Here is a 21,361-nt window from a genome sequence, read left to right on the forward strand (position 1 = left end):
AAAGCAGTGAGAAGAGAAGGAGGGAGGGAGGGAGTGGAGAGGGGAACAGGGAAAGAGGAGGAGAGGGATAGAGAGAGAAATGCAAAAAATTAAAAAGGTAGAAAAGTATACTAAATGTACCACCCAAGGGGCAAACCCAAATAGCATAAGGTTTGTTAGGTTTTTACGATATGAGATTTTACTGTTGTTGACTTATCTGATTAGCTGGGACTTTCACTAATGTTAAAATTGCCCAGAACTTCCAGAATCTGTCCTAGCTGCACAGTCAGTGGAGATGGTCTGGAAGCACTGTGGGTGGGAGTGGCCAGGTAGCCTCAGAATTCATATTTCATACGTACATTCCGCAAAGAGAACAGCTCACATATGCCACACAGAGATGATAGAAGGTTAGCTAGAACAAGTTATAGCTTCCAAAGACAAACACAGACACACCAAAAGAGATCAGAGAAGAAAAGACTTTATCTGCATAGATATTTACATTACCTTACCTGAAATTGGTATATTTTATTTAGATTAACAGATCTAATTTTTGATAAAAATCTGCAAAGGTTTTTTTGTCTGATAAAAACCCATAAAATTTCTATCAGAATATTTCAAGTCAGGTTGATAATCCTACATACCAGGGCTTTGGCAAATCACAGCCCATTTCTTTGACTAATTCTCCCTACATCTGCCCCCAAAAGTAAAGCGTATGTGCTCCTCCAGCTGCGAATGCTGACTTTAGATCACAATTAACCTTTAAGGAGTTTGCACTTCATGGAGTCCAGGGAATTCAGAGATCAAACACGGGTCTGAAATCCTGGTGCCCCTACACTCATGTACTTATCCTCATCTCCCCTGACTGTTGCTAATGTAAACACTCCAGAAACGAAGGCTGACCAGATGCCAGTACAATCCAGCATTCTTAAAAGATTTTGGTCCTTCTCTTGGGAAGAACTTTAAAGCTACTGGATTGTCAGTTCCGGAAATGGAAGCATTCTACTGGAGGTGAGAACAAATCCTACACAAGGAGCCCCCATTAACGTACTTCCATCCTCAATGGATGGGCCATTGGGTGTGGGGGCATCTAAGTAAGACCCATGCAGTTGGGAGAGAACAATGATTTCTAAACACGGGTGGTTTTGTGGTCCCAACATCTGTCCCTGAGGAACTGGCCTGAGACTGCTGACTCATTACACACAGCTGTCGCGCGAGCAGATCATTCGCTCACTAATGACTCCATTAAATACCATTCTGGGCTGCGGTTGAGCACATTTTCCTCAGGTGCCATGTGAGAAAACAGAATCTTAACTCAGGAGCACAGAAGGGGCTGCCTTGTGGAAAAGGAGTTGAGAAGGCTTCATCTCAGCAATGACATGTAACAAATTTACTGAAGACGTTGGAGAGAGAATTCCATAAAATTCAGAAAACTATCCCTACTGGGTTTATCTATAGAAGCATATATTTTACAAGGTTCCAAATTGTGTAATAATCTAGTTTTTAATTTGTTGCTTACTACAGAATGAGGTCACTGGCTCACCTCTGCATGTAATGTATTTGCTAATTTGCCTCAATTCCAAAACTTATCTCAAGCACAGAGAGGGAAAGCCTGTGCAGTTATGTGGGTGTATTTATTGGTGATTAAAAGCAAAGTATAAAGTCCTTCTTTTGCACTGAAATTCTTGCTAACCACTTTTCACAGTTGCTAATGGGTTTTACACCTGCACATTTTGAATTATATTAATTGTGTGAAAGTTGTGGGGAACTAATTGTCTCTGGTGAGAAGGTACAGGTGCAAATATAATGAACAGTAGCAGATTACTTTTCAAAGCCATTTACCTATTAATATAAAAAACCATTTGACAATGCAACAATGTTTTGTCATGTGTGTGTGTGCCTGTTTTTCTTTTGAGGTACTATCGAGAGTTGTTTCTTACAGGGGAGGATTTTTAAAGTGGTGACAAGAAATCAGTCTGGTCATTCAAGCACTACTTACTAAGTGCATATTATGTGTCAGGTACTGCCATGTATGTTAAAACAGATGGATAAATCCAGTATCAATGGGAAGAGGCAAAGATGATCTTATAAACCTTATAAGAAATGGGTGGACTTATGGAGAGACCTAAGACAATATTTCTGAGTAGACCATCAAAGACTTACATCTGGATATCGAAAAACATGAAAAGGGAGAGAGATGAGCCATTGATATCCAAGCCAGCTGCCTCTTCAGATGACTAGAGGCAATAAATCATGTTGTAGGCATTCACAGAATGATAATTATTGAACATTCTATAACACGTATCAGTTACTTAATATATATGTAAGGTTGTATGCTACGGTATTAGAAATACATCTTTTCCCCTTGAATTGCTCAAAGAATGAAATATGTGTGCATTTGCATAAATTGTGGCCAAATAGCTAATGTCTACATCTGGTTAGAGAAGTATGACATTCACAAATAATGGGCCTCTTACCCTCTTTCAGAGCTACCTAGCCCTTCTGCTTGGATGAGAATTGTCAGCCCAGTAGAGTCACCCTGAGGGTCTTACAGTGTCTTACTATAAGACTTGTAAGATTTAACATATCCATAGAGCACAAAAACATTGTAACATATCAAAACACATATATAAGACAGGTAAGTATATATAATATCCAGTTTATTTAATATGCATAAAATTTTTCATATCACGTTTCTCTGAGGTTCTGGGTGGTAATTCAAGACAATTTTGTTCTCTCAGGAGAAGAAAGGCTCCTGACACAAAGGCCTGCCTCTTCCCCATCTCTGAGAATGGTTACATCCCAGGCCACGAATGGGAAAAAAGAGTGTATCACTGGTGGGCATGTACCTTATTGAGATCCACAACTGGGGACTTCTGCATGAAGTGGCCTTAGGAATGGTCTCCTGGTCCCCACATTTAGAGGTACCCAAATAGTATATATTTGCCATCCAGAGCTCCAAATTTTTCTAGTATTGGTGAAAGTATAAACTATAGGTATATGCATCTTGAAAATATTAATAATCATACTGCTTCTGAATTTGTTTAAAGGAGGGTGAGTTCATTTTGTTTTAAATAATTTTATCCTTAAAAAAAAAATCTAAGAGCAGTTTGCAGATCCTGCAGCCTAACAGGGAAGAAACATTTCCCTGGCATTATTTAGGGCATAAGTATTTGTACGTGTTTTAATGTATCTCTGGGTATTGCTATGCTATAATAAGCTATTAGTGTTATATACATACATGGAAAACATAAATCTGAAAATGGAATTAATTATATTAATTTGAAAAGATGAAAATAAAAAGGGCACATTTACACAAATAATAAATCAAATAAAAGTGTGTTTTTACAAAAAAAAAAAAAAAAAGACTTACCCATTGACTACCAAACTGGATCATGCCATGGAGAAAAAAAAAAGGACGATGAACATAGGGGAAGAGTAAAGAAATGATGAAACAGTAATTACAATGAACAAAATGTCAACTTAAACAGATAATCTAAGAAAAATTGATCCACTTTCATCCAATCAACACTCTTAACAAAAATAAATCATGGGGTAAAGTAAGCTGTGTTTCTGAATATAGAACTGAACAAAACATGAATCAAAGTAAAAAAAAATGGGACATTTATTTAAAAAAAAACAAGTAATTCTTTTTAAGTACATTTCTACTTGATCTTTAAAACACGGAAACTTTTGTGTAAATAAAAATATTTCATGTGCTATTTTCTGTGCCTTGTGTTTTGAATGCAAACTCCAGGTACTCTAGATTTGTCTAAACAAAGCAGGTAGCTTTCCAGCTTTCTTATTTGCTTGTGAAAGCGAGGTTTATGTAAATACACAACACCTAAGCTGTTAAAAGCCTCAATGGACACTTGTAAAATTTAGGGCAGTCTTCATATAAGACAGAAGAAACTGACATGAGCAAAGGGATAAAGGACCTTCCATTATTACAGTCAAGAAAAGCTCAAACATCTCTATCGAAGGACTTGGATCTTTTCATCTAATCAAGCGAGAGACTTCCGGAATCGGCCTCCAGCACCCTCCTCTGTCAGGGCACCTATCCGTACCTGACACTTAGTTCACTCACCTCTTGTCCTCCATCCAGGGCACAGAGCTTGGTGCTTTGCTTTTTGGCATCGACTAATACATTAAACATCGTACACACGGAAGCCGGGATGCGCAACTCGGTGGTTTTGCTTGCCTTTTGCAGCTTGGCTTCGAATGCAGTTCTTGTTCTAGTCATTAAAACACGAATTTGGAGTAAGAAATTCGGAAATAATGTCTCACCTGTTTAGTAAACGTGAAATCAACACTACAAGATGCTGATTTAACACATGCAAATAAGGAGTGTGGCATTGCTTGGGAGCGAGGGGCTGGGATGCTCTTCTTCAGGTGTCTCATGTAAAAGATCAGGGAGCTATTTTATATTAAACAGCTTTTGCAGTCATGCAGACAGTATCTCTACCCAAAGGAAGCTATTCGTTAGAGCTAGTGTAAAACTTTTTACGGAAACATCCCTTAGTTTTACTTAACTGCCTGAATTAATTTCCAAGTATAAAAACCACTTGCGGGGCGCCTGGGAGGCTCAGTGGGTTAAAGCCTCTGCCTTGGATCAGGTCATGATCTGGGAGTCCTGGGCTCTCTGCTCAGCGGGGAGCCTGCTTCCCCCTTTTTCTCTGCCTGCCTCTCTGCCTACTTGTGATCTCTCTGTCAAATAAATAAATAAAATCTTAAAAAAACAAAAAACAAAAAACACTTGTTTCTCCGCATTAAAGCAGAACAAATCTGAGCAAGGGTTTACCAAATTTTAAAGAAAGTACAAGTCTGGAAAACTCTAAAACATAATTAATGTACAATAGAGAATGTATAATTCTTTTGTGTCCCTTAGGTTTTCTTTCAAATACCCAAAGTTGTAGGTAGGTGTTTGAAAGAAAGTGTGTTGCAATTGTTTTTGTGAAAGTAGCCAAAGATTTGAGACGTTAGAATCACATATGACAATAATGATATTTTTAAAACATTAGAAATCTAATTGGTGGCCTTGCTTTAGGAAGCCATTAAAAAGACAGGATTTTTCTTAATTTGAAGAATTCAGGATTATTCAGTTGCTCCAAGCAATGTTTATTCCAATACGCTGCCCACATCGTTCCGTACCTATCATGAACGAGGGCAATGGGAAAAACACTGCTTGGCTAATTAGAGATTCAGTGCTGATTTTCGAAGAACTATTAAAGAAAATGAAAGCACTTTTGGAGAAATTCAAAGCCTCATAACTTATTTCTGGTTCAGTTCTGAAGACTATAACTGGATAGTTGGAGCTCATTTGATGTGCGAAGGGAATACCAGAAAACAGAACCATTGATGGCGCGGTTCATAATCTGGGTTTGCCATGCCATTTCACAGCAGACACTGCGCATAATGCATCAAGTATTTAACAGACCTTTTCCATATGTCTCAGCAAGTACTGCCTCGGGAATTGAAAGCACAGTATTCCCAGAGAGACAACCATAAGCACCACAGAAATGATTACTATAGTATGGATGTTACTGATGAATGCAATGTGAGAAGGTGTGTTTAAAAAAAAAAAAAAGTTTCACGCCAATTTTATCAGTTACAGGAGGCCCCAGGATTTAGGTCTGAGGACCCAATGTTCATTAAATTGTGCAGTGGTAGTACATATCGAAACCTTCCCTTGAGACAACTAAGTAACAGGTACTCGGCGAAAAGTGCTCCTCTGGGTGCTGGTGGACAAAGCAGCAACTTGAAAACACAGGTCTACCTTTTGACACAGGCCTCTATCATATCACTGGCCATTAGTTTAAGTCTTTGCTCTAAGTGGTGGGCAAATTCTTGTTCTGGCCAGTGCAGATCAAAGACAAACATTTGCAGGGCATCGAGTTTCCAAAAAAGGTCTTCTGATGTTGCTGAGCCATTGCTAGAAGAAAAAGGAAACATGAAGAACATCGTGAACTTCCACTGTTCGTTGTGACGATCGCCAACACACTGTTTTTTGCCTTTCTGTATCAATTGCCATTAATGAAAAAATATCACATAAAATCTCTAATAATTGGCCATTTCTTTATTCAACCTTCTGAATCTCTTCCTTTTCACTTCTTAATGAATATATGGTGAGGCAAAAAAAAAAAAAAACAAATAGAAATGAATATAGTAAGGTTGCATAAAAAGGGGTAGAATGTAGAAGGGTACTTGACTAAGGAAAAGAAATCAAATTGTACACAGAAGAACAAACATGTTAAATGCTTTTTACCAATCTATAGGATACAGATAAATACAGAAGCATTTCTTCCTGGAAATTCAAAGAGTGTGTTTTACGTAAGAAAGTCCATCTGACTGCCACCAGGAGATTGACTCCTTCGTGCACACACACGTGCCTCTGTCCTCACAGCACCTTCTGTCCGTCTGCAGACTGAAAAGTGTACAGATCTCAGATCTCTCAAGGACAGGGGAAGTGGAGTACCAAGCTGAGGAGGGAAGCAAATCTCAGGCCCACTTTGAAATGCTTCGTGACTTTTCTAGCTTGTAAGGAAACCGAACAGTACAACACACAGCCTAGCAAGGAAATGATATCCAGGGTGCTCGGAAGGCGGAACACGGTCATATATTTCAGGTCGTTCCATCTGTCTAGCTAGGGGCCTGTGGCAAAATCACTCTAGGGGACTAAAGTTTCATACTGTGCGTGAAGGTAATTTGTAGCAAGATACATATAATATTTGGGCAGAGGATAATAACTACTGCTTTCCATTATGCAAGTAGAGAGCCTAATAGGGAAACAGAAGTTTTGAAAGTAAAATAATCCTATGTTCAAACACACTGAAACTTAATAGTAAAAGAGAACAAAAGGAGAAAAAGGGGCTGTGTGATTCAGTTCCCCTCAGCTTGCCTGTAAGTGCTTAGCACAGACTAACCTAAAAATTGTATTGTTAGTGTGCAAAAGAAAACATAGATTAAGTAATTTATCACGAGAGCACAGTGGAAAACTTTCATAAAAATAAAATTCTTTAAAAAAAAATTCTTTAAATACCTACTTTGTTTAGCCAAATATATCTTGATGAGTGGCTTAAAAAACAGCTCCTTCCCTGGCTAATTAAATGTGTACTTCCCTCCCCCACCTCCACACCTCAGTATCTTTCCTGCATCACCAACCTCCTTTGTATTCCTCCTCCCATTCTGCCAGTAAATCCTCATGGTCTCCTTGCCTAGCCAAGAGGTGCTCAGAGTTCACTTCTCAAAGGACCATCCACAGCTCCTTACTCAGTATCTCGTAACTTTAAAAATCAGTGCCCCCAAGGTACCATTAAACAAAGGAAATAGTCAATACCATGTTGACGCTGCTGTAAAATGTCAGAAAAAACACATTTATTTTTCCCTTTTGCCACATATATAATAAAAATCAGAGGGAAAAAAATGTCCAGGCAAAATCCTCTTACATGTCCATAGTGTTCAATGTGGTAAATTAGAGAACCTATATTTTAAGAGTAACTGAACCTAATTAGTTAAAAAAGCAAATCTACTAATAATTTTTTATTTTGGAGAAGGAGAAGGTCGCTATTTGAAGCAGGTATGTATTCTTAATAACGTAACAAAACAATAAAACCATCATCAGAACATAAACCTGAAATAGTGAAGATGGAATTTGATTGAAAATGGGCTCTTGTAACATGACATTAAGTCTTCACAGAGAGTATGGATATATGTTTCTTTTGTTTTAATTAGGAATGTAATTAAGGTAATAAGTGTTTGTTATAATTAAATGGATAAAAAATGTAAATAGGTTTTCTGTTGAGCTGGAATTTATAACCTTCAATTTACTCAGAAATTTTCATCTTAAAATTACTTTTAATCACTGACCTATGCAGAAAGTATTATTAACAGATTAAAGAACTCAAATGTGAATAATGGATCCTGAGATAACTTCCTAAAATGCCAGTAGGAAACTTATCTTATTGATATCTACTTTTAGAGCTAAAGAACAAAAATAACAAAAAACAAAAAACTGTGAGGGAAGAAATGGAGAAACACCTAAGGTGATACTGATATATAGGTAGGTAGGAATGTACCTTTAAAGCCGTGGTTATGTTCTATTTTTAATTCCTTACATATGAAACAGACTATTTATTTATTTATTTATTTATTTATGTTTTGCAATTTAATGCTTTATAACAAAAGTTCAAAAAACTAAGGATGCCTGGCTGGTTCAGCCAGTGGAGCAGGAGACCCCTGATCTTGGGGTTATGGGTTCAAGCCTTGCATTGGGGTTAGAGATTACTTAAAAATAATAAAATCTTTAGCCAAAAAACCACTCAGAACCCCAAAAAACTAGTGATTACATCATAGCACTATAAGTAATTTTGAGCACCCTGATGAAGAGCCTAATGTTGATAATCTTAGCAGGTAAAGATAACAGTGATTAATTTGTAAAACATGTTTTTTATTTACTCAGAATGATGAAAGTATGAGCACATTATTTACAAAGCCATAATCTGTCACAATTCCTGTCCTGAGATGCGAGTCATTTTAAGATAGGGCTCCCAACAAATGAGATTCAGGCTTCACACATACCTCAAAGCCAAAAAATGACCCCCCAAAATCTAAAGATCACAAGGTAATGCCCCCAATAATGTTTCTGGTTAAAATCAAGGGTGTTAAACAGATGAGGAATGAAGAAGGAGAGGAATTAAATTATAAAACAGTGTTAAGGAGCACAAAAACACATAAACTTAGAAAGATACATTATACTTCCCAGATAACTGCCAAACACACACAGAACATGACTCTACATTAAAACTGCCCAAAGCATTTGCCTGAAAGAAAGAGATTCACATGTAACCTAACCTCCCAGTAACTACTGTGGGCACAGTGATGATGTTTAACTTGGAGAGATCTCGCTAAGCTATTTCGCAAGTTATTCTTGGTCTCTTTTTTCTTGAGGGTATGTAGCCTTGACTGGGAGCAGATTTACCAGTGGTGGGAGGACAGGCAGAGAGGATGCTGGGCAAGTTCTTAGCCAGTGTATTCTCTGGAAGCTGAATACATGAATAAGTAGTGAGAGCTTTACAGTCCCCCAAACCTGGGTTCAAAGCTTGCCTCTGTCACTGACTTACTGTAGGACCTTGGGCAGGTTCTGTTTCTTAAGTTCTTTATGACTTAGTTTCCTTAATTGTAAAATGGGGACAATGACATTTACCTACCAGAGTTGTCGTGAGGCTTAACTGAGATAAAGGATTTGGCCCTTAACCTGGAATATAGTAAGTGCTTAATGAGTGGTAGCTATTTTTCTTCTAATTATTATTTTTTCTAGCTGATGTCATATGAGACCTTGGGCAAAGCATGGACTATTATAGAGTTCATTCGATTGCTCTGAGGCTCATACATTTGAAAACTATACAGTTAGGAATAATGATGATTGATGATGTAATAACGATAAAAATAACGATAAAAATCATAATGTAGCATAGGAGTAGTTATTATTTATTGAGAGCCTGGGATGTGCCAGGCACTTTCCATTACTTTTTTTCTTTTTTATCCTCACAAGAATGTCTTTAAATTAGGTGTCATAACCTTTTTAGCACTGGGGAAATTGAGGCTAAGGAAGATTTAATGATTACTAAACTAGGACCTAAATTTGAATTTGAAAGCCTGTGTCCTTTTTGTTCTAGCGACTCTTAGTTACTGAATCTGCAATAGGTGGGCTGAATCACAGGGTGGAACTAACAGGTATGGATTTTATGATATAAAGATTATTTAAAAATAACAAAGTACATCCACTGATAGATGAAAGGACAACAGAGGAACTTGCTGGTGTTAGGAAATAAAGGACAATTACTTCTCTGCAACCTGAAATATTATTTAAAAGTACGACTAAGGGGGTGCCTGGGTGGCTCAGTGGGTTAGAGCCTCTGCTTTCAGCTCAGGTCATGATCCCAGGGTCCTGGGATGGAGCCCTGCATCGGGCTCTCTGCTCAGCAGGGAGCCTGCTACCCTCCCTTCCTCTCTCTCTGCCTGCCTCTCTGCCTGCTTGTGATCTCTGTCATATAAATAAATTAAAAAAAGTACGACTAAGATAAAATAGAAAAACATATCCTTGACATGATTCTTTTTTTTTTTTTTTAAGATTTTATTTATTTGACAGAGAAAGATCACAAGTGGGCAGAGAGGCAAGCAGAGAGAGAGAGAGAGAGGAGGAAGCAGGCTCCCCGCAGAGCAGAGAGCCCAATTCGGGACTCGATCCCAGGACCCTGAGATCATGACCTGAGCTGAAGGCAGAGGCTTAACCGCTGAACCACCCAGGTGCCCCTCTTGACATGATTCTTAATGATGGTTTTCTACGTGTACAAGAGAAACTATGCGGGTAGTAACAAAGCTGAAGCCAACTACTGTTCCTAGACATACTGTTACCACAGTGATCGCCTGAACCATGGTATATTGTTTAGGCTCGAGTCTACAACCTGGGTCACAAAATGACCTCTCACCTACAGATCACATATGAACTACATCAAACCAGTGAGTGGGGTTATTTTGTTTTTGTTTTATCTGTATCATTTATCATCAATTTGCTCAGCTTAGCTTAATAGCTTAAAAAACTCACACAACACTAAAACATAGGATTCCTCAACCAATGACGATAAATGCCATGCAATCTGAACACATGTGCACAGAACACAGCCCAGGCCATGCACTAGTTAACACACCACCAGGAAATAAGTGAGGGATACACACGTGGACTCATATAAAGGAGCCATCCACGAAGGAGTAGAAAAGCTAGGAATCTGTGGAAGATTAAGAGGCAGACTTGGAACTTTTGGAAGAGCTACATTGGGAAGACTGTTGGCGATATTCCTGTAAAGAAACAAACAACGTGGGAAGGGACCACCATAAGCAATAACTACCGATGGCCATGTGTAAAGTCATAAGGTCAGGACTGAAGAGACAGATGTTCTATGGACACTAGGCAAGATACCTACTTGACAGGCTGCCATGTCTCTTGCTCAAAACCTCTGTGAATTGACTGGGCGATGGAGGACTCCATGAGATCGACGTAGCGGACAACCAAGGGCACAAAGATTTCTTGCAAATGTTTGTGAAATTTTCCATTACACAAAAGTGCTGAAATAGTCAAGCAGAAACAGTGTTCGTCAGAGGGATCATATCAGGCATTTGGGAAACAGGGGTGAAAACACGTTTCCTGAAAGAGTTTGACACAGAAGAATGGGTATAAAATACAGATGATATCGGGTCTTGCTCCTCATGTTGAATATATCATGAAAGCTTATCAAGAAGTAAAATTAACCTCCTAGGTATGGCTGTCAACATGCAAACAGATTATATCTCTACAAAATCTTCCTGGCGGGTGGGATGTCTTTACTTTCTAAGAGGTTTAACACATGAGGCACATGACCACTTGCTAGAGACTCAACGGAGCTGCTGGATACCCTGAAGGTCTTGACACATGTAAATAGAGCAATAAAGAGAGTTACAATCCCTGGGCTAGATGGTGTGTCACGGGAGAGCTAAACCCATTCAATTCTAAGAGCTAAGCTTGATGAATTCTAAGAGATACACTTATTTAATTCAGCAGCAGGATGACTGTGGCCTTGGGACTACCTATTCAGATTCATGAACTTTTCAGTTATTTGTAGATTTTCTTGTTAGTCATCCAATTTTCTACATGTATCTTTCGAAACAGCATATCATATGCATTTTTTGGGTGTCCATTTGTCTTTAATGAAATACACTGTGGGACATCCTACCTAAAGCAGTTGTGGAAGTCTTGGAATTTGTGCTATTGGGATAGGACTATCAAATAGGTAGGTAATAGTTAAAGTGCACCTCCTTATACCAGGAAGTGGGTGCTTTCTATGCCCAGGATACAATTTCATTAGAAAAAATTCAGTGCTAGCTATAGACTGTGTCATACCCACCCACCCCCCTGCCAAATTTATATGTTGAAATTCCAACATCCAATGTGATGGTGGGGCCCTTGAAGGGAAATTAGGTCATGGGGGCAGAGTCCTCATGAACAGGATTAGTGCTCTCATAAAAGAGATCTCAGAGAGATCCCGCACCCTTTCACCATGTGAGCACACAGTAAGAAGATGGCCATCTGTGCAACAAGCTCTCACCAGATACCAAATCTGTGGGCACCTTGATGTTGGACTTTTCAGCCTCCAGAACTGTGAGAAATAAACTTGTAGTTTATAAGCTACCCAGTCTCTAGTATTGTGTTATAACAGACTGAACAGACCAAGACAGTCAGTATGTGTCTAAGCTGTACCATGAAAGAAGAGAGAATCTGTAGGAAAACACTAAGTAATGTTAAGTAATATTCAATAAGTCATTTGTAACTTTTTAGATGATAGTACATACTTGTTTCTCAAGTGAACATATCTTAAACCCAGCTGTAATTTTTTTGGACTCTCAAAGTGAGAACAGGTTCATGTAAAAATATACATCATGGCTGGGAAAGGTATTTCTGAAGAGATGGTATTTTAATTGAGCCTAAGTGACAGGGTAGCCATTCACAGGCGATTTGGAGGAAAGATCTCCAAGCAGAGGAAATAGCTAGTACGAAAGTTCCAGGCAGGGAACAAGCTGGTGTACTTCCAGAAGGACGAGAAAGCCAGTGTGGCAGGAGTAGAGTGAGAGAGGGGAGAGAACAGTCCAAGATTATGTCCAGAGAGTAGGACATGGTGAGAAGTATGGGGTTTTACTGAGTACAAAGGGAAGCATCATTATGTTTAGTATTATTAAGCACAGGAGTGCCATGATATAAATTATCTCTTGCTGCTGTGTGGAAAATGGAGTAGGTGACCAAGGGCGGAAGCCCAGGAGATGGTTCGTGCTCAGTGCTTGATGGCAATAGACCAGGTAAAGGATGATGAGGATGATGATGACGGTGACGGTGACCTGGATTAAGGTAGCAGAGGCGGAAGATGGGGAAAAGTCTCTCAGGGATCCCATTCACTTTTATGACTCGGAATTGCTGTATATGCTCCTATACGAAATCTAGTCACTAGAAATTTTAAAGTAATGCCTCATAAAACACGCAGCTAAATATGCCACTTGCTCCACGTAATCTTCTTTAGGGCAAAAATAGCCCAAAAGCTAAACAGTGTTTTAAAACTTGGGCAAAGTGTATGATGCTTACCACAGTGGCATGAATATTGTTTTAATGGATTCTGAAATTTGTGAGAAGCTGGAAAACTACAGACACATAGAAGTAGGGTAGGAAACCATTTTAAATACAGAGGAAAAGACAACACTTCTTCTTTTCTAATTCTAGTTACTCTAGTTTAGTATTTTTTGTGGCTATATCATTTTTTTCTGGCTTATCTATATGCTAAAAGATTTCCTATTAAAGTGGGAATGATAATCATAATTAAAGATAAATGTCTTATTTAGGAGACTAATGTTATCTTTTTTTAAATCATTTTATGTTTTTATTATTTCAGGGCCTTTAAACACAAATAACCTGTTCTCTTTTCTTGGAGTACTTTCTTTTATTTTCTCTTCTTTTCTTTTGTTTTTTTTTCAGTGTTCCAAGATTCATTGTTTATGCACCATACCCAGTGCTCCATGCAATACGTGCCCTCCTCTTAATGATGTTTTCATTAGCACACTGAAAGGAGCTTTATTTATTCCTGGAGATTCAATCACAGAGCTAGAATGTACTGTATAGATCATGCAGTTCAGTTCCTTTTGCCAAATGTCACCTAAATAAGATACTGAACATTAAGGATGAAATATTCTCACTCAAACACCTCAATCATTGTGGTAAGCAAATTAAAAAATATGCCCATATCTGAATTTATTGGCTCTCCACTTAAGAGCTCGCCCTTCCTCCTCCTCCTTGCCAGCATTTTTGGAGTGTCAAGCATGGGACTAAGTTCTTTATATGCATTCTCTCATTTAACCATCAGAAAAATTCTATCAGAGAAGCACTATTTTTTTTTAATCTTATCAATAAGAAAGCTGAGGAACAGAGAATTTGGGGACATGTGGTAAAGTCATCTAGTTATCAGACAACAGAACAAGAGCCCCTTTTAACCTCTATAGACTATATTACCATCACCCCACAATTTACATTACCATAAATTATTATCTATCCACCGAGCCATTCATACAGTCGCCCAACCTATCAGCAGTATATCAGCATCTTTTAAGACCTAGAAATGCAGAGAGTATTTAAGGTAGAAAAAAAACCTTGCAAATGACAAATGCGTTACTCTGTATCTTAGATGAATTATGTTTCTACAATTAGAATTTTGAAAAACTCAGTTACACTATGAAAAAGTCAAGAGACTGAAGAAAACTATTATATTCAGAGAGCTGAAAAATGAATTGATGCTGTGAAAATATTTAATGTGCTTATAATATATATTGAAAGCTGGACAACGTTGCATTGCTACACAGCTAGACTGTAGCCTAACTCTTAATTTATGTGGCCTACTAATAATAAAAACAGAAAGACCGAAAGGCTCTACATCTTGATAGGTGCCATTAAGCCCTGTCATTATTTCTAACTAGTCCAAAACACGCTCACTTAAGAAATTATTACATTTACAAATACAAATGAGTACTCTACCTCATCAATTCAAATGCTTCTTTATTATACACTTAGAGATTATGCATGTTGGCTATTAAGTCATACTTAGTTTGTTAAAATGAAGAAGCACATAGGAGAATCAACACTCAATGTTGTTATTAAATGTTATAATGATTCTAAGATTAAGTACCAGTTGACTCAAATGTAATTCTAGCAAGAGCTCTCTTTTTTGATATAATTGATAAGCACTGAATTCATCAACTTGTTAAATAAGCCTCCTTCTCATGTATTCCCACCATGGGAATGAAAACAGATTGTCCACTAGATCACTATATATCAGTACCTGGTGATTATACCACAGGCTTGGCCTTTAGTTCCTATATCCGATTAGTAATCAAGACCTGTGTATTTTTTTAAATTTAAATTTAAATTTAACATACAGTAGCTAACATACAGTGCAAAATTGGTTTCTGGAGCAGAATTCGTTGATCATTGCTTACATAAAACACCCAGTGCTCATCATAACAAATGCCCTTTCTAATACCCATCCCTCAGCGTATTTTGTATCCTTTTTTTTTTTTTAAAGATTTTTTTAATTTTTATTTATTTGACAGAGAGAGATCACAAGCAGGCAGAGAGGCAGGCAGAGAGAGAGGAGGAAGCAGGCTCCCTGCTGAGCAGAGAGCCCGATGCGGGGCTCGATCCCAAGACCCTGAGATCATGACCTGAGCCGAAGGCAGCGGCTTAATCCACTGAGCCACCCAGGCGCCCCACATATTTTGTCCCTTAATGTCCTTCTTAACAGGTCCCTTCCTCTTCAGCACCACTGCTGTTGCCCTACTTCTAATCTTCTCATCTTCTCATCTCCTGCCTTGATTAGTGTAATAATCTCTTTACTGGTCTTCAGGATCCCAATTTTCCCTTTGTCAACCATCTTCTTCAAATCTCAAAGCAGACAGGCTTGCCAAAATATGAAACTAATAATGTCCTTCTGAAAGATTATCTTTTGGTGGATCATCACAACAAATTCTAACAACCTTTGCGTGGTAGGAAAGCCATCTATGATTTATCTTAAAAATGACCTCATCTCATCTCTGTGGCCTGACCCCCATATTTCCTGTGGTCCAGCCATAATGATTCACATGGTTTAGTTCAAGTCTACACTTAACTCCTCCAAACTCTTCTGGAAATGCTTTGTTCTCCTGTCCCCCTGCCCAGTTACTGGTTTCATCTGTCTACTCTCTACCCTGTGCAGGCTTCCACTGTGGTCCAGAGCATGCTTCTGCACCTGTTGACGCTTCTGTTTCTTCCTACAAGTGTGTAAGGTCTTTGAGGGAGGGACCGTATCTGTATTCTTAGTATCCAGCAAAATGTCTGGCTCCAAGCAAGTGTTCAAATGTTTGTTGAATGAATAACTACATGGATACAACATTAAGATGACTACATTATTTTTCAGGAAATTGTCTAAGAATACATACTGAAGCCTGCATATTTCTTCATATTTTCTATGCATATTTCTTCATAGAATGTGCAGTTTTAAATAATATTGGCATGAACATCTATTTTTGATCCATGTCCAAGATCAGACTGCTAGAAATTCTGCTGGATATGAATGTTGGCTATTTTAGGTCTCATATTTTAATGAATGTGGCAGAGGGAGGTTTTTTCTGCACAGTCATGACTCTTGACAGCAAACTTTCACATCCTGAAGACAGGGGGAGAAAATGGAATGTTCCTGTATTTCCTAAGGCCAGTCACAAATGCCTAATTCTGGCCAAATTCTGCTCATGTTTCAGTAGTGTTCCTTTTTACTTTTAAAAAAAATCAAATTATAGACCCGTTTTCCAAAGTCTCAGAAAACTGGCAACTGGCAATATTATTTCTTTGGTAATTAGACTCATGAAAGGGGAGGGAGGGAAGGAAAGAAAGAAAGAGGGAGAAACAGAGAGAGAAGAGGAGAAAAGAGGAGAAATAAAGAAAATCTGCAGAGGGGCGAGGAAGGACAAGAGAAAGCATGGTGTCAAAAGGCAGGGCTAGGGAAATACACACGCGCTGTACTTGTGTATGGAAATGTATGCTCTTTTTCTCAGTTGCCCATATGCCAGTTTGCATTCTGCTCCTATCAGACACTGTCAAAAGCCCTCTTAATACATAGCCCCAGGCACCAGAATGAGTGCTTCCATCTTCTCCATCTGGTTTAGTCAGGATAGGTTGTGATTTGGGCAGCCACCTGTCCCAGTCAAGCCTCTCCAAGGCACCCATTCTCACAATTCATTGGAAGAGGCAAGTTCTCAGTGTGGCCTTATGCAAGAATGCTCCTGACATTCTACCTGAGGTGTGGAAGTCGAAAGGACCGCTCAGAAGGAGCCAAAAACAGTGGCTGGCAAGAATGTAAGTGGGGGACCAGCATCCACTTTGTTAAATCATCTTTTTTTCCACCCAAAGATTCCACGTTTCCAAATATCACCTTGTCAGAAAAGGAAGCATCAATGAAGCATCAGGGACATCAAGCCCAAGAGTGCAATTAGAAATGGCAGAAGAAAGCAAAAGGCTTAAATAAAAGGTAAACTAGGAATGCAGATGTGCCCAATTATTTTGAGCATTCCAGTAATTAAGAAATTAGTGTTGATTATTTACATACCAAAAAGAGTCTTACGTTTACAAAAGTACTTGTCAGAAGCTTCTAATAGTAAGAGTTCGACTGAGAATTTAAACTATGATCCAATTAATAATAATTACTGAGATAATAATCATGGGATAAATGAAGAACAAGCAGATAAAAGAGTTCCTGTATTCTTTTTAGGGTAAAAATATGCTGTTGACTCCTGAGCCCATGTAACCCAATTTTATAGTATGCCACCCCTTTCCAATTAGTCAGCATTAATGGATTACTAGGAAGAATGACTTTCCCACCTAAATTTCAGAAGAAACTAGTAATTCGTGACCAGCAAAACAAACAACACCAACCACACTAAAAACAAGACTTGGCCACAAAACAACAATTATTTAAGGGAATACAAACTATAGGGATCCTGCACAATGAAAGCCCACTGGATAAAGATATAAAATTAACAGGCCACTTTCCATGTTGACAAATGCTTATAATGAAGATTCCTGTCACTGAAAATATGAACATGGGTTTTAGGAGAAAAGTCAGGAAGATTGCAGCCTAGAACACACTTATGTAAAAGGAAGAAAATTCATACAACCAAACAAAAAAATCTCCTGAGATCTAGGAGTAGCATCCAGCCAAGGATCTGGCACATGATTTAGGCGCTCAATACACATGTGTTTACTGAATAAATACCGACAAAAACCCACTGCCTAAAGGAGACTTAGAGAGTATGCTTTTTAAGTAGAATAGGAAACTCATTGAGTTTTATTTTCCTTTTAATTAAAGCCCTGATAGGTAAATTTATATAGTTTGGTAATAATTAATTTGCACACTTACATAGCAACCTCCTAAAACCATGTCCGCTTCCTCCTTTTGTGTTCACTTGTTAAAAATGATCTACTTATTTACCTACCCACCCATCCACCTACCTAAGGAATGAAAGCCCTGGTATTATAATGTTTTCTATATTTTGGACAACAACTCAAAATCCAGCAAATCCACGTTTAAAGCTATAATTAAAAAATCTTTAGTACAGTATATGTAACTGAGTTATATTTTTATAAATTATTGCATTATAGTGGGTAGGGTATATGTGGCCATACGCGCTACTAGATGATATGCTTTTCAAGGGCCAGAGCTGTTTTTAATCCGTTTCTGCAAGGTGATTGGGATTCGTAGATTTTAGGCATTCAGCGCCTATTTCTTACAGAATTAATTCAGTAAAAAACAATATAAACATTAACCAAGGCTTAGCGTAAAGATGGAGAAGTCTCACAGTCCTACAGTTCTCATGCTGTCTTTTATGAGATTAATATAAAAGCCAAAGGGGAAAGTCTAAAATTTTATTCCAGTTATGTACAAACTTCTGATTGGGATTACGTTCCACACTGCTCGCTCTAGACAAGGCAAACAATTGAGAATGGCTGTAACGTGATCAACAGCCCCCAGATGTAGGGTCCTTGGTGCTCACAGCCTCCAGGACCAAACAGAGGTCTCTGCCGATCTACTGTGAAGGATACGTAGGCCTTCTAGAGCAGGTTATTTTCTTGAAGGCATTAAATTGTACGAAAATATAAGAAGCAGACTAAGAATTTAAAACATCTACACGTCGGAAAGAACCTAGAACAACACTGTGGAACTCAACGAAAAAGAAAAAGCTAACGACTCCTTGTTTTCCTACTGATACGCTCTGGCAAAACAGATTCTGATGTACAATTTTGAATTCAGTCAACCTGGAAATTGGAAGTAAATAAATTTTCGAATTTTTGTGGTCATCTCATCATTTAAAGAAGGGTCCATCTATAAAACTAGGCTGGTTCACAGTCCTGCTGTAGTCTAGAAGTCCTATCCGTCCTGCATTGTTCCTAGTAGATCTACGTACAGATCTATCTATAAACACCACTTCGTGAATTTCAGAGGCACAGCTCATTTAAGCGCTTGAGGTAGAGGAACATGCAGGTGTCAGCCCTCCATATTTCAAAGCTTGAAGATTAACCTCATATACAATATGGTGACCTAACAGTTCCTCATTTGAAAGAAATCTGAAAAATAATCTGATACAGCCTGAGTGTGAGAATAACCCAGCGGGATTTCCACTTCTTCATTTCTTAATGAGTTTTTTGATAATGAGAGGTGACTTTGCCAGTCACTCTGGGCTCTATTATGGCTAATTTGACTCCACTTCACTCTCCTTGTTAATTATTAACACTAGCCTTTTTATCCTCATGAGACCACATTCCCATTTTTCTTTTTTCGATCTTTATGAGCCCATCTTTATGAAGGTGAAAGTCTTGGAGAATAGGTTTTCACTTAGTGTAGAGCCCGAACATTTATTATTCGTTTAGGCAGAGATGCTGTGACATTGATTATATAAGCATGGGTGTTCTTCAGGATGGCTTTAATGTGCTAGCAATGTGAAAAGGCTGTTAATTAAAGAAGAAGCACTGTGGTTATTTTTCACTTGGGAATCCGTTCCCAAAAGAATGGTCATTTGCCACTTGCTAACATATCCACAGATTAAAAGGTGACTAGCTCCAAGGGTTTGCCTTTCAGGAGTGCTGAAAGAAATGATCTGTGCCATTTGCAGATGGCTTTCATTTGTCAGAAGCAGTCACTTGCCATATTTATTATCGACAGGACAATTGCAGAAGATGGCAGGCAAGGGTAGAATCTTTTTGTGCTAGCTTTCGAGTCACACAGCACCATTTAGCTAGCATGCTAATTGCTTCATTATGAAAACATTTATTTTCTCTCAATTTTAATACATCTCTTTCTCAAAACTGTTTCCTTAGATACCATTTAAAGTGATTACCCACTTAATTATCTCTTTAGTTGGGGGGGGTAGTGGATTGGGGCGGATGGAGAGAGGACGGAGGGACAAACAGGAGCTGTCTTTTCTGAACAGAAATCAAGGAGCTGGAGTTTGTTTTCATCATCAGTCCTGCTCTGGGAGTCAGTGGGTGAGTCTGTGAGGGGCAGGAGATTGGGGAAACTTGCTAAAATTATGGTGCAGCTGGTACTCTTCCCTTGAGGAAACACCACATTTCATCTCCAAGGGTTCTTAAGGCTAAGACTTTCCTTAAACATGGCCAACTCTAAGGAAAGATGTAGGCCACCGGCAGAATTTTCTTCTCCTTAAAATAGAAACTGAATTTGCTGTCTTGAATCTTTCCCCCCAACTCATTAGGTTAGTCCCTGGCACTGTCATCACGGACGTTTCATCATGTACTCGACAGGACATCATGTACTCGAATTTTCTGGTTCTTTCTGTACCCTTTAACCACCTCTCTTCCCCTGCCCCCATAACTCAAGGACCTTCTGAGAACTTTCTAAGGTAAAAATAAAACTTCAAGGAATTTCCTCTCTTCCTTGAAAAGATTATATTGTTTTATAAATGCCCCAGAATCTGCTTTTTTTAGTGCAGACCCAGACTGAACCAGAGACCACCCAGTGATCCTCGCTAGCAAGCTCACACCCAGGCACATTGCCTCTTAGGTATTTAGTTTCCTCGGCTGGAAAACGAGGAGCTTTGTCAAAAATCCTGTCTACTTTCCAAAAGATGAACACCCATTTTAAAATATCAAAGCATCATGATTTTAATAAAAGAAAGATGGTAAACCACCAGCGGGGACATCTGAATTATTCGTTAAAAAACAAAACCCCAAACTAGCTGGCTACCAAATTTTCGTGGCACAAATAAAGTAAAAATTCTAACTAATACCTCCAACTACTTGGAGATATGTTAGTAATTTCTATTTTGGAAAAGCAAACATAAGCAGGAACATTATCATAAATCAAAGCCATTTAAAATCTATATAACTCATTGTGTACTGCATGTGAGGTTATAGCAAACATTGTTATCTAGCAAAATATTTCCTCTTCCAAGACCGGACCTTGCAGAGCGGTCCGTTTCTATTAGTTGTGGCTAAAGTTGTAATTAATTAGAATTTGGGCTATAATGTTATTTGGGTCAAGGTGGTAAAAGCCGTCATTCCATGGCAATGAGGTAAGGCTGTTTCCTTCTAGGTGGGATTAAACGGAGGAAGTTTTATGTTTTCCTAAAGCTTTCCAAAAGGTCAATATGGGGGCAGCAATAGGTTGACATTTAACATTTGGATTGCATTCACTAAATCACTATTTGAATACTTCAAGAATTTAATAAAACAAGCACGTAATTATTAAAAAATTCTTCATTATTATCGAGTGGTATT

General features: G+C 38.4%; 1 protein-coding gene across 19 annotated transcripts in view; it reads right to left on the minus strand.

The window, feature by feature from the left end:
- The window catches only part of CADPS2 (calcium dependent secretion activator 2), a 536,067-nt gene that overhangs the window by 51,813 nt on the left and 462,893 nt on the right, over positions 1 to 21,361 (minus strand). For 7 of the 19 annotated variants that reach the window (XM_047694453.1, XM_047694455.1, XM_047694457.1 and 4 more), the window contains 3 exons: positions 10,956 to 11,097; positions 5,753 to 5,908; positions 4,064 to 4,211 (listed from right to left, as the gene is read on the minus strand). In XM_047694453.1, coding sequence (XP_047550409.1) covers positions 4,064 to 4,211; positions 5,753 to 5,908; positions 10,956 to 11,097 — 446 coding nt within the window. Of the gene's footprint in view, positions 1 to 3,349; positions 3,365 to 4,063; positions 4,212 to 5,752; positions 5,909 to 10,710; positions 10,831 to 10,955; positions 11,098 to 21,361 lie in introns of all 19 variants that reach the window. The other 12 variants (XM_047694444.1, XM_047694449.1, XM_047694446.1 and 9 more) reach the window with 3 other exon arrangements.

Source organism: Lutra lutra, chromosome 11 (genome assembly GCF_902655055.1).
Source record: "Lutra lutra chromosome 11, mLutLut1.2, whole genome shotgun sequence".
NCBI classification, from domain to species: domain Eukaryota; kingdom Metazoa; phylum Chordata; class Mammalia; order Carnivora; family Mustelidae; genus Lutra; species Lutra lutra.